The 13537-nt window shown below is 41.5% G+C and overlaps 1 protein-coding gene across 3 annotated transcripts in view; it reads right to left on the bottom strand.

The window, feature by feature from the left end:
• cecr2 (CECR2 histone acetyl-lysine reader) overlaps positions 1-12600 on the bottom strand; it is a 38842-nt gene extending 26242 nt beyond the window's left edge. For all 3 annotated transcript variants that reach the window (XM_019893975.1, XM_019893977.1, XM_019893976.1), the window contains exon 1: positions 12344-12600. In XM_019893975.1, the coding sequence (XP_019749534.1) occupies positions 12344-12463 (120 nt within the window). In that variant the 5' untranslated portion in view covers positions 12464-12600. The remainder of the gene's footprint in view (positions 1-12343) is intronic.
• Positions 12601-13537: the final 937 nt, after the last annotated feature.

Genomic DNA, 13537 nt, shown 5'->3' with positions numbered 1-13537 from the left:
CACATGAAAGTGCATGACAGACATGCATGCACATCCATAAAACCACAGGAAAGTGTTTCTCCCTCACGTCCTCAGGATATAACATTCCTTCATACAGAGGTGAAGCATCCCTATTGTGTCGCTGCTGAGAGACAATGACTCAAGCCTTAAAGCGTGGTTTGATTGCGTGAGTGGTCACTCCCACTTGAAAATATATCTGGCAAAGCCACTTCTACACCTCTGGGGTGAGCATGGTGAGACCCGCAATGTGTAACACCATTTGCTCATGAAAAAGTCAGAGAATAATATGAGGTAATATCGGGGTGTGTCAATAGCCACTTTTACACTATCTGTCAAAGGTGGGTTTTTTTCTAAACAGATGACATGGAATGGACAATTTCCTGCCTTAGCATGTGGTACCAGAACCATATCAAAGACGGGACAGCACCCGTGTTGAATGAATTACTGAAAAGTCATAGTGTTAATGTGAAGTTTAAGACCTGGCACTCATTTTTTCTAACTTGTTCCAGCAAACTTGTTGCACACATCACACCAGCAATGCTGCTGACTTCCGCAAATGTGTTTTATTGTGTCTGTATCTTTATCATTTTGCTGTTTTGGTCCACACGGGGCTGGTGTTTTAAGCCCGAAAACAATAATTTTTTCAAACCGGATCCTAGAGTGAATCTCAAATTGCTCCTTACATTTCCTTTTGTAAAACATTCCTTACGTGTTTATTTCAGTTTAAAATCAACACATTTTTACACTGTTCCTTTGAAATATCCATCCATCCATTTTTTTATCCGCTTATCCTCACAATGGTCGCGGGCGTGCTGAAGCCTATCCCAGCTGTCTTCAGGCAGTAAGCGGGGGACACCCTGAACCAATTGCCAGTCAATTGCAGGGCACACATAGACGAACAACCATTCGCGCACACACATAGGGACAATGTAGAGTGTACCACTAACATGCATATTTTTGGAATGTGAGAGGAAACCGGAGTGCCCAAAAGAAACCCACGCAGGCACGGGGAGAACATGCAAACTCCACAGAGGAAGGCCGGAGCCAGAATCAAAACCACAACCTCGCTCGGCACTATGCTGCCCTCCTTTGATATGTACAAATTAAAAACAATTAAGATGATGGCACATTCAACTTTTATTAAACTCTGCTGCTTGTATCAGCAGTCCTGATACGTTTATAAATGCCGGTGCAACTTAAATTGAATGCGATAGAGTGGCCTTAAAATTTTTAGTTGAAAATGTTTAGTGCATTTTAAAATGGAGCCAAAATCTATACACTATGAAGAGTTGCACTAATAAAATGAAACTACTACTGTAGTATCTATAAATAGAATAATACTTGTAAACGCATCACTCTTCTTGGGCACCAAACATTATTGATTTAATCATTTTAATGTAAAAGGTAGTGAAATTAGTGAAAATCTATAAAATCCCAAAAGATTAGGAGGAAATTGGAACATAGATATTTTCAGCATATTCTAAAACTTATGTAACATTTTATCTTAACATTTTAAACAAATCTCTCCCCATTGATGTTATCAATCGTGATTTTGCTGGCTTCGGCGACACATTTGAGTAAGCCCTGTTTGTGAAAGAAGTCACCAGTGATAATGACCACTGTCAGGCTGTCAGTGTCAGAATGTGCAGAGTCATTAAACTGCTTTTGAAAAGTAATCCGAACACACTCAGCAGGAGGGGACTTGCTGCTCACGCTGCTAGCCACTGCCTCCTTTCAGCTGAGGTGGTGACGTCTGCTGTCATTTCTGGTCTTAAGTACCTGTCTGTTATTCTGCATTACTTTCTCCCCAGTGACTGAGTTGTGTAATATTTTGCTGTTCAAAGTTAGTTACTCTCCACTGTAATGCGTTTCCAGCCAGACATGTGACTAGAACACTGTCACACAAACACTTATTTTGGTGAATTGCGACCGCATTTTGAGAGTTTAGCAATAAGTGTGGCTTCCCATCTTTCTAAGCATCTTCCCTTCATTTTTGTGCTAACGCTATTTACAGGGGTGTAGATTTTTTGCTGCTGTGGAGGCAATGATTAGGGACGTATGCTAAGTATATATCGAATTCAAAGCGAGCTTTTGCCTACGCATCATGTTTAGCCACGTTAACTATCCAGCCACAGCTCGTATGTCACGGTGCTTCAACAAATAGTGTGCAAGAAGCATCTATACAAAGCAAGGTCATCTGGGCTTACAATTTGGGTTTATCTGTTACACTGAGCAGTGTGCATGGAAGGCGAGACAACGATGTAACCAACAAGCATTATCGCAACTCGACGGAAGGGTCCAAATCCCTAACTTTGGGCAAAGTCATACTTTAAATTGAATATTCGTCAATACTGTGCACCCCTAGTTACGGGACATTTTTCAGAAACGAGCAACGAAAAGATTGGCTCCATTTCCATGTGGATGGGGTGGTCTGTTTCAAGGCTTATTCAAGTCAGCATTGTCACTTTTCTATCATGGTTAAATTTCAAGTGGCATCGGTAGTCGTGCACTGTCGTGGAATGACGAGGAGTGATTGCCAGGCCCCGACCAGTTTGTTAGTTAATTCGTGATGACAGAGCCCTGGTGCAAAGGCTATTGTAAATAAAGGCAAGACTGCATATGTTTGGTGTACAGGAAAAACTAGCATGCACAGAAGAAGGCTTATTCCAGGGGTGGGCAAACTTTTTAGCTCGGGGGCCATATTGATTTCTAAATTTGACAGGTGGGCCGGGTCAGCACAAGATATGGTACATATAAAAAAACGTATATGTTGACAATCCATACCAAACATCAACAGAACAAAAGCATTCAAGTATTACCATACTTTTTTTCATGAGAACAGTGAGATAACTATGGTATATGTCCGGTATGAACGTCCAAGTACGGTATGTTAACAACATACATTGGTGACAACACAAGCAACAAAGTGCAACAATATATTGTCCAAAAACTGCGGCATACAGTACAGGGACAGTATATGAGAAAATATAACAAAGGTAGGACTATTTGTTGAAGTATTCAATGCCCATAGTTAGCGTTATGGAACTCGCTTTCTCTCTTATTAGCGGTCCAGTTTGCGAAAAGTTTTTAGCACGATAACTGTCAAGCCATTTCAGGAAACGTTCATTTACTGGACTGTCCGTCGAGCCGCAAGCAATTCACTCTGAGCATGGAAATAGCCCGAATCGGACTGAGCAAGAATCGCTTCCTCGTTTTTCAAAGTCTCGTAGATTTGAGTCTTCCAGACTCCAAGCGTCTCCTGAATGTCTCGTACTTCGTAACCCACTTCGTTTAATGAGATACACTTCATTTTCTCTTCCGCGGCCATTACCGCTCCTCTTTGTTTGGATGCCATGCTCTAATAAAGGATGTAAAAATGTTCGCAATCCCAGTAAAACTCACTGGAACAAAGAGTCGCTTGCATGTCGCCGTTTTGGATCCAATGACAGAAAATAGCGGTGGGGATACATCTATTTCGTCTTATCGAGCGCGACTTACTTTAGTTAGTGCTACTCCGGGCTTCCGTATCGTCTCCCCCTCCCTCCTTGTGCTCTGCGACTTCAAGTAACTGCGCCACCTGGCGTTTAAATGCCTGTATTACAAGTCCAAATGAAATTAATGCAATAATTTACATCGAACCTTAATTGTGTACTGTACCAACCTTCGGCGGGCCGGATTAAAAAGACCAACGGGCCGGATCCGGCCCGCGGGCCGTAGTTTGCCCATGTCTGGCTTATTCAGTTATGCATCCATCAGGAGAAGATGGGAAATTGAATGCACTGTAGTGATCACCTACTGCCAATGAAATTAAGAAGCCGTGTCATGGTGCAGAGACAACCTCGCCATCCAAGTTGAGGCACAAAAATAATAATGTAAAATTACTGACCCAATTGATCACTTGTCCATAGACATCCACATAGTAGTCTATGTAGACTTACTACATTTAACTTCTGATAAGTTTTCCAGACCTTCCATCACATGACTTCCCTCTTATCTCAGATTTACAACCAGTCCCAAACACAAGGGTCTTTGCAACGTTGAAGGGAAGTCGCGCCCAGACTAGAGACAGAGAAAAGGAACCATGGGGAGCTGCGACAATGGGGCTGGCTGAGAGAAACCCTAGTGTTTGTGCCCCTCTGCCTCCCCCATCTGATGTATGTACTGCTAACCTCACTTGTCAGTCATAACTGGGGGAGGGGCTGCAGCCTTTTACAAAGCCCCCGACTACTTCATTGCATACAAGAGGGACATGCAAACTGTTTCTTGATCTTTCGAGAGTACTCAGGGTGTGAAACATTTTCCCTAAGCTTTATGAGAAGGGTGTGAGAGGTTGGTGATTCACAGGCCATCACACAGGCTGAGTTGGGGGTGAGTGGGTGGGATAATGGGAAAAAAGTTTCCAAGGGATGAGTGAACTCCCTTGACAATAGGTAATTGTTGCTGTGAAGGGGGGTCTTCCTGCCACTGTCAAATGACAGAAAATAAAGGGCATACGGTAGTTTGGGTCTTTAATGAAGACAATTTTGAAGTGCCTGTAATTCTTTTGGGCCCACGGAACAACTAGGTTATTCCACGTCAAGTGACACACCGCCCCCGCTGACACCTCTTCAATTTGCCTGATGCTATTAGTACCTTATTTTGTCAAATGACAGAATTCAAAACTTTGAGCCTCTTATACTGTTTTCAAGTTATGCCCGTCAAGGTTTGAGTGCCATGGCCACGTTTGGGATCCAGGACTTGCACACCAAATTTTGGACCATGTTTGAAGACCCTCATCTTTTGTTTTAACGTGGGTACAGACCTGTAAATGTATTCTGGCACTGTCCATGAAAATCTGCACAGGTGTACTAAAGTGGATTTTTTAATGACAATAGATTTTTGGGACATTTGGGAGGTCCATATCTTGAAAATGTTTTGTGTTGGTGTGGTTTCAACTAATTCCTCATCATATTTGAGGACTCAATGTATTTCGAGAGTTTCAAGGCACTGGGGCCTTTGAGGCCACCGAATATGGCTTTGGGATCAAATTACTATTTCGGGCCCCCTATTTGAGGATGGGAATGAGCGTCTTACCCCATCAACATTATGATATAATAAAACCTTTCTTTTCCAACTCCTTAGCTATGAAACAGGGCCATCACTCAGTTTCATGAACATGGAGGAATCAAGTGTGTTAAGAGTAGAGTTATACCAAAAACAGGCTAGATAGGACTTTGGTATTCCTGGTCTAGGCTTTAGACTTCCAGATCAGACTTTAGGGCAGGGGTAGAGAACTCCGGTTCCTGGGAGAGCCATATCTTGCCTGTTTTCGAGCTCTCCCTACTCCAACACACCTGATTCAATTGACCATGATCGTTTCAGGCTTTTAAAGAGCTTGCTGATGAGCTGATCTGGGTGTTTAAGTAGAGAGGATCCAAAACAGGCAGGATATGGCTCTTGAGGAACCGGAGTTGCCTACCCCTGCTTTTGGGCATATACCTGTATAGTAAAGCAACCAGATGTTTTTCTTCGGGTAATTGATTTGTTTTATAATGTTTGCCTTTCCTCTTTGAAAGATGCATTCAAACCGTAACTGTCAGACACAGTGAAAGCTGTCAATTATTGTAAAAATGTCATTGTGCAACAACTGGAAACGGGTTCATCTCTTGTTGCGTCGATATCACTAGGTGATATTAGGTGTCAATGTGTCATGTCATTTTCAACATAGCTTGTCGAGGGGAGTGCTGCAGCCTATCCCAGCTGAATTTGGGAAAAAGGCGGACTACACCTTGAACTGGTCACCAGCCAGTCGCAGGGCACACATAAAGAACCACCACATCCACATCGTCACTGACCAGGAACCAATCACACGCTGCCTGCACACAACTCAGGTGAGTGTACCACTACACCAACAGTGACTTCGGTATTGAATGTTAATATCAGTTAATTCATAAGTTTAACACTTTCGGGGACAGCGGTTACTACAGTGGACAGCGTATCATGTTATCAGGTACAGGGTGCATGAAAGGGTTAATTTTAGCGGAGGGGGCGGATGTCTGGTTTTACTATTATTTTACTATATATATTATATACAGTAAATATTCCCATCCCGGAATTCTCTGAAAAGGAATATCCTTCACCCGGAACAAAAGCCTGTGCATTAACATTTTGACTACGATATTACATGTTACCGGAATTTACGTAAGCGGAAATTCCACTACCCGTAACCCGGATTGAGACGTCATGCCGCGGGAGCTTAAATACACGCAACGCCCACCCGATGCTACGGAACGACGACACCGAGACACATTTTCACTTCGCGTTTTTCGATCATCAGATTCGAAACGACGACGTGTAAGTCACTGCATCCATGAATCTCCTCTTTGGCCTTCCTCTCTGTCTCCTACCCGGTAGCTCCATCTCTAACATTCTCCTACCAATGTATCCACTGTCCCTCCTCTGTACATGTCCAAACCATCTAAGTCTGGCCTCTCTAACTTTTTCTCCAAACTTTCCTGTCTGAGTTGTCCCGCTTTATTTTATTACCATCATTTGCCTTATACATAGAGTTGATAATGTTTTTTGTGACCCTTTAAAAAACAAGGCATCGATTCAACTCCTGATGACAAGCCACCATCCAGCGAGGAAGCAATATGCAAATGGCAACAAATCCATCAGTATGCACAAGAATTACCAGACATCGGTGATCAACGGGACAGTTACTTGCAACTAGCAACAAAACTGCATGACACGCAGGCAAACATTGTCATAAACCAAAGAATGCATCCAACCAAACAATCCAAAATAGACACACTTTTTTTCCCAAGACAGAAAAAAAATAAACATTAAAATACTGTACGTATTTTACTGTTGTGATTTTTTTTTGGATACACCTGTATTGCAGTTTTTGTTATATAAAGTTTTTGGACAGTATATTTTTGTATTTTATTGATTGTGTTGTTACACGTGCATTTTTGTCAACATACTTGCAGGTTCATAAAGGACATGTACCATGCTCATTTCCCAAATGAGGAATTTCTGTTATCAGGACAAATTGGACAGCGCAAACACGAGTCCGCACTAGAGAATATTTACTGTATATTATACTAGAAATATTAATAGGCAGTTAAAACAATAGTTGACCTACTTTAGAGTACAAATTGTGAGGTTTTTGTGATTAATTTTGTAAACATACTTCCTTGTTTGTATACCGTATCAAAAAACAGACTGAAATAACACTTCAAATCGAATGCCAATTTTAAACTTTTACACAACATTATATTGTTTCTAAATCTGTCCATCTCCTGGGGGCCAAGCCACCCCCTGTAATACCCCTGGTTCACTTCCATAATCATGTGCCCATATGGCCAACTAGTGGCCTGAAGTAGGCGGTCCAAAATTGTAATTTTTTTTACTGTAGCCATATTTGGAGCCCCAACAAAGGCCTTGAAACTCCAAATTCATAGTAGAGTTCCCAATTATGATGATAAATCAGTTGAAACCACACCCAACACAAAACATTTCCAAGATCCGAACCCCCTAAATGTCTCCAAAATGTAGTGCGTCATTAAAAAGTCTATTTTTTAAATCTTTAAAAATATTACACATGTGCCATTTTAAGTGTAGATTATGCTATAGGAGCAGAGTACATAGCAAAAGCAATTTACAGCCATAGTTGCGTCCAATTCGCGCTAGTGCTCCTGTGAAGTACACAAATTACCACCAATTGCATCAGGAAAGAGAGAGGCAGTGATTGCAGCCATGATGAGACTCGACATCTGACCGATCTAAATGAATCGCTTCGACCTGCACTTGCAGAACGTGTCGTCCAAGTGATACGAGTCGGGAACAAGCAAAAAGTTAAATAAATACAAATTTTAAAGGAAAAACAAAAGGAATCCAAAGCTTCACTTGAAGGTGGATATGTTGTTGAAATAAAACTTTGTGGCACAATCCTGCTATTCATTAGATAGGAATCTGTCTAGACCAGGCATGTCCAGCTTCGTTCCTTGAGGGCCGCTGTCCTGCCTGTTTTAGATGTGGCCCTACTGCAACACATTCAAATGATCAGCTCATCAGCAAGCTGTGAAGAAGCCTGAAAACGATCCTATGATACATTTGGGATGGAGAGAGGTGGGTTGAGCTCAGTGGTCCTCCAAAATCAAATTTTGCTTGGGGGCCCCAGTTTGGTCAGGTCAAAATCGAAAATGTGAATTCTTTCTCCAAGTGAGTGAAGACATCCATCCAAGCATTTTCTGTTACACTTAAAAACGTCATTGTCCCGCTGGTACTAATCCATTGGCCTTGTAGACAACAGAAACAAAGACCCCCTGACAGGCAGATTGCACACTCATTTATCAAATCTAACATGACCAAACTATACACAAACACCGGGCTTCATAAGAAAGAAAATGAATAATGAACAAACAAACAAATAAATAAATAATAACCAACCCCTCTTCAGATGCAGCAGCTAGCATCCAGTCAGAGTGAAAATCCTCCACCTTTCAGGGGGAAGGGAAAGAAATACCCACCATCTGGGGTTTAGTCATGGTAATGCCAGGGACTGGGGCTTAGTGATGGGGAAAGAGAATAGGATCGGGGAGAGGTTCTGTTAGTAGCTATGGGTAGCTGGTCAAGTGGTGACAACGTGTGTGGACGTTGAGTGAGGTGCACTAAGGCAACCCTACAGATGACAAAATATAAAGTTATAAAACTTGTGTATGGTTGGATAAATGCATCCAACATTGCCTAAAAAAGTGTTTCAGTAGCAAGAAATGAAATGAATAGTGAATGAATTGAAAGCCAATGCTGCCTCCAATGCTTCAAACGATCGACTGAAATGCTCTGCTTGGTACTAGACTGACTGCACCGGTCAGATTTGGTAAGTACGTCTAAGAGGCAGAACTTAAACAGCCCAGCTACTAACATAAACAGGATATACAAACATGCATATACACAGAGTATATGTTCATGTAGACTGCTTAGATTTTATATATACTGTAGCATACATTTTCCTTAGGTGCCCCTCAAATGCAGCTGTTTGTGTCATAAATATTTTTTCTTTCTAAAGAAAAAACAAAATGAGCCGTCCTAAGATGGCAGGGATAAAATTGTTGACTTAGACAATGCTGGAATTGGCTACAAAACCATCAGCCAACCATGGCTCAGTTGGCTTGGTTTACTTGCAAATGTTGCTTGTACCAAACTTGAGTGCCATCACGCACAGTGTGAGGGCAACATCTATAATCCCGGCGCCCTCACACCAGCCAAAGGCAATGTCAATCTCTCCTCTCTCACAAACAATTATGCTTCATTCATGTGCAAGAGGAGGTTAATAGAACTTTGCACCTCCTCTATGGAAAGCGCCATTTATGAAAGGAGGTATGTGGTGTATTTTGGATGGATGTGAAGTTTTTGTTTGGTTATGTATATTTTGTGCACAGCGCTTTGGCAGCTGTGACTGTTGTGAGAGCTCTATATAAATAGAGTTGAGTTGATTCATTTAACATAATTTACACTTAGAACCATCCACCCGCTCTCGTGCATATAAAGGGGGACATAAGTGATAGTCATTGTAGAGTGTGTCATTTGTGACAGCGGCCAAACCGGCTTCACCTGTTGCAGGGATGTGGCGTTAAATCTGTTTCCTTTGACAGTGGAACGTTGATTTAACAGATTTTGAATTTAACAGACAGAAAATGGTGTTTAGTCTACAGGTGTAACAATTAATCAAGAATCAAATTATCGGTCATTGCTTACACTTAATAATCAAATCATTAGCAGTGAATTGACTAGTTGCCTTGTTTATTTGTACAGTGTCCAGAGGACTCAGAATTTCACATTTCTTTGGTCCACTCAGGTCTCGCTCATCTGACTGATGTGTCACTCAATGCCAAATAGGCACCCCGTACGGACAGCGGTCTACTTCCAATCGCCTGTGGAGCTACAAAATCGTGAAGAGTAGTAGTGTTAGTTTTATATTTGACTAAAGGACATTTGTGGTGATAGTAATAACTCAGCCACCTAGACAGTTCATTAAATAAGCGTGACAATGATGTGACATCATCTTGAGTAGATGAAATAAGGAGATCGAGGAGCATTGTCTCATTTTCACCACTTTTTTTTTACCTACACTTAACTCGGTCCTTTTTTTAACTTTTTATTTATTCGAATATATTAGTCAGCGGTAATATTTCTATATTCACTAATTTCAACATATGTTTATTTCAGGGTGGCACTGTGGTCAACAGGTTGGCACGTCATCACAGTCATGGTTTCGTTTCAGGGCCCCAGCCTTCCTGTGTGAGGTTTGCAACAACAAAAAAAAAGCGACTTGAGCATCACGCCCTGCAGTGTAGGCATAGCCAAAAACCTGTACAGCTCAGTTGGGAAAAAAATAAGGGGTTGTGATTGTCGATCTGGGGTGAAAAAAAATTTGAAGATTTCTTGGCGCCCCTGTGAAGCCACTGCAGAAAGTTACAGCGCAAGAGTGTTTGTAAGGGGTGTGTGTGTGTGAGAGAGAGAGAGAGAGAGAGAGAGAGAGAGAGAGAGAGAGAGAGAGAGAGAGAGAGATTCAAAGATGGCAATCAGGATGAAACATACTGGCCCATGTACTATTTTAATGCTGAAATGCATCTTTTGGGGAAATGTCAGTTGCATCCCTCAACAATCAAATTGGATCCAAATGCTTGCCAGAGGAGATGTGTAGAAGGCTGCGACGGGGTGCTAAAATGCATTCAGGGAAGAGATCGTGACAGCGATGACAAAATGGGACAAGAGAATAGGACCAATAATCTCTGTTACTCGCGACGAAAAAAAAAATCGGTTGCTAGAAAACTACAGTTGTTTGCTTATGTACTTTCAAAGTCAGCTAATAGCATCCGTGAGTAAAGTTATATACACTGCGAGTGTGAGATTAAGATGTCAGTGACAGTGCATGCTTTAATTAGGACGGCATATTTTGTTATGTATGACTGTTTTAATTATTGTCTTGTGTTTTATGTACAATTTGTTATAGCTGTGGTTGTTTAAGTGCAGCAGAAATAAAAGTTGAGTTGAAAATGTAAAATACAACAGCATCCTGCAATAGGAGATTGAGTAGAGACGTGCCTTCTAGGTCTGTCAACAAGATATGTACAACAATTGTCAACCGGCATATAGACAGTCTCCCTTCAGTTCACCCATATCCAACATTAAAACATGATATGTAAGTAAAAGTATCACCTTGACCACTTGTGAATTTAGACATCATAAAATGAAGTTCCTACAATTACCTCAATGTGGAATGGCGGGTGTTTGGTATGCACGTATGCTGTGCTTAGTGAGTCACGGTGACGCATGACGAATAGTTAAACTGAGCATTTCTTCAAAGAAGCTTAAATTGGCGTTTCCACCCTGCTGGCTGTGAGATGATTGGGCAATAAAGGCATTTAGGGTAACCGGAAAATTTTATTTGAAGTCAGTGCCATGCAATCAATTGTCACCATTGACTCTTCACGCAGTAATCGCTGCTTGTTGTGACAGACGGGCATAACAACTTTCAATAAATAAATAAAGTGGCAAAATCAAGTCGTATACTGTAGTTGCCAAGCTGTCGACATTTCGGAATTAACGCATTGTGTTTCAGCTCAAAGCGGTATTAGCAAGCACACTTTGAACCAACTCTTTTCACTCACTCACAAACGGGGGGAGCAAACAATGCCCGAGAAGCATCTGCGTCTCGCTCCCCAAGCCAGATGGCTGACGACTCCAAGACAATAAACTGCCAAACCCACGCCATGAACTTAACTTAATGTGACAAACAATACACAATAAAGCAGAGGAAACTTATTGAATACACCCCGTATTATCATTATCACACTTCTATGTCAAACTTGAAACTTTTGAAGTTTTATTTTGTATCACAAGGACATTATCGTCCCCAAATGTTCATATTTCAATTGAGATTATGTGATGTATGAACGATTTCTTGAGTGAATGGACAATGAGGAGCGTCGGTCTTTTAGAATATCAACTCAAGGTGCACATGAACGCCTTCGTTGAATATAGAGCAACAAGCAACTACAACCTCATTGTTAACCGTCTTAATTCATTCGATCTCAATTCGGTCTCTCGGGTTACCTTTACTGACGATCGATTAGCAGGTTAATTTAAATTTTAGCGTTGCTAATCAGTTAGCTAGGTTGTTGCGGAGTAGTAACTAACGTTAAAGGGTGGAAGTTCAAAGAGCATAGCTCAATTGGCTAGTAGTTCGTAAAACACCTTAGCAGAGCGAACATAGAGAAAAGCTGACACAAACAACATTTCATTTCTACAATAAGGAATGGTGGTGTTACTGCCGTTAAGACACGATTTTATTTACCTCGATTTCAAAGTCGGGAAGGTTGAACGCTGCCCTGAATAGCGAACAGAAGTGGGCTATGGCGGGCACTTCCCACCAAGACTGGACTTCTTCCACAGAAACTGTACATCCCTGGGACATTTTCAGACTGGACAAATTGTGTCACGTTTGTTTCTCACATTAGAAAGCGGTTTAAGGTTCAAAAGTTCAATGAAACACTTCCGATAAAACTTGCTCGCGCAGGCTGACTGGCTCAGCTGCCATAGCGATTCGCCGGGCTCTTCAATCTGTTTCAATCAGTCCCAGCGGAGTTGAACAGATGGGCAGGGCCGTACCATTATTCGTCAGAGAGGGGAGAAGGGACACATGGTGTTAGAGTTAATACTACAAATAAACAAACCTATGAAGACTTATTCCAATATAATACCGCCCTAAGACACTTTTATAAATCTCTATTTGATTTTGGCGGTTGAAGACACAAATCTATCGGAGCAGAAAAAGTATATTATTTTTAAATCCCTATTGGGCTTGATTGTGCGACCTTCGTTTAAAGGGAATGTTTTGAACGGTGAAATAACGATTAAAGTGTAGATAATTGCTTTGTGTCAAGTAATTATTTCTGAGTTTAATTAAAAATAATTGATTGGTGTACTATTTGTTTTTTTTCTTTCAATGTTTTTAATGTCGTTCTTCACATTAAGACAAGTACAACAAGAATAATAACAACCACGAAAACAATGTTAAAAACGATCCTAATCCTCCAACACGCCTGTGATCTCATTTAGATTTCGTAAACAACATCCCCTAAAAGGCTTTGGCCATTATACAACATAGGGGCTCCCCCTATCGTACTAAACACAAACCGCATGCACTTGGGAAAATTACGATCAGTGCAATCGATTCCAGACCAGTATGCAGTGAGAGATAATTAGGGGCACCTATCCAATTTCACTTAGTTTGTTCAACAAAAAACAAACACACACACACACACACACACACACATATATATATATATATATTGTGTGTGTGTGTGTGTGCGTGTGTGTGTGCGTGTGTGTGTGCGTGTGTGCGTGTGTGTGTGTACCGGTTCAATCCCAGCTCTGGCCTCCCTGTGTGGAATGTGCATGTTCTCCCCGGGACTGCATGGGTTTTCTCCGGGTACTCCGGTTTCCTCCCACATTCCAAATACATGCATGGCAGGCTGATTGAACACTC

The sequence above is a fragment of the Hippocampus comes genome, unplaced genomic scaffold, assembly GCF_001891065.2.
Source record: "Hippocampus comes isolate QL1 unplaced genomic scaffold, H_comes_QL1_v1.1 scaffold104, whole genome shotgun sequence".
Lineage (NCBI taxonomy): Eukaryota > Metazoa > Chordata > Actinopteri > Syngnathiformes > Syngnathidae > Hippocampus > Hippocampus comes.
The sequence above is the reverse complement of the archived record's forward strand: the minus strand, read 5'-3'. Positions and strand labels throughout refer to the sequence as shown.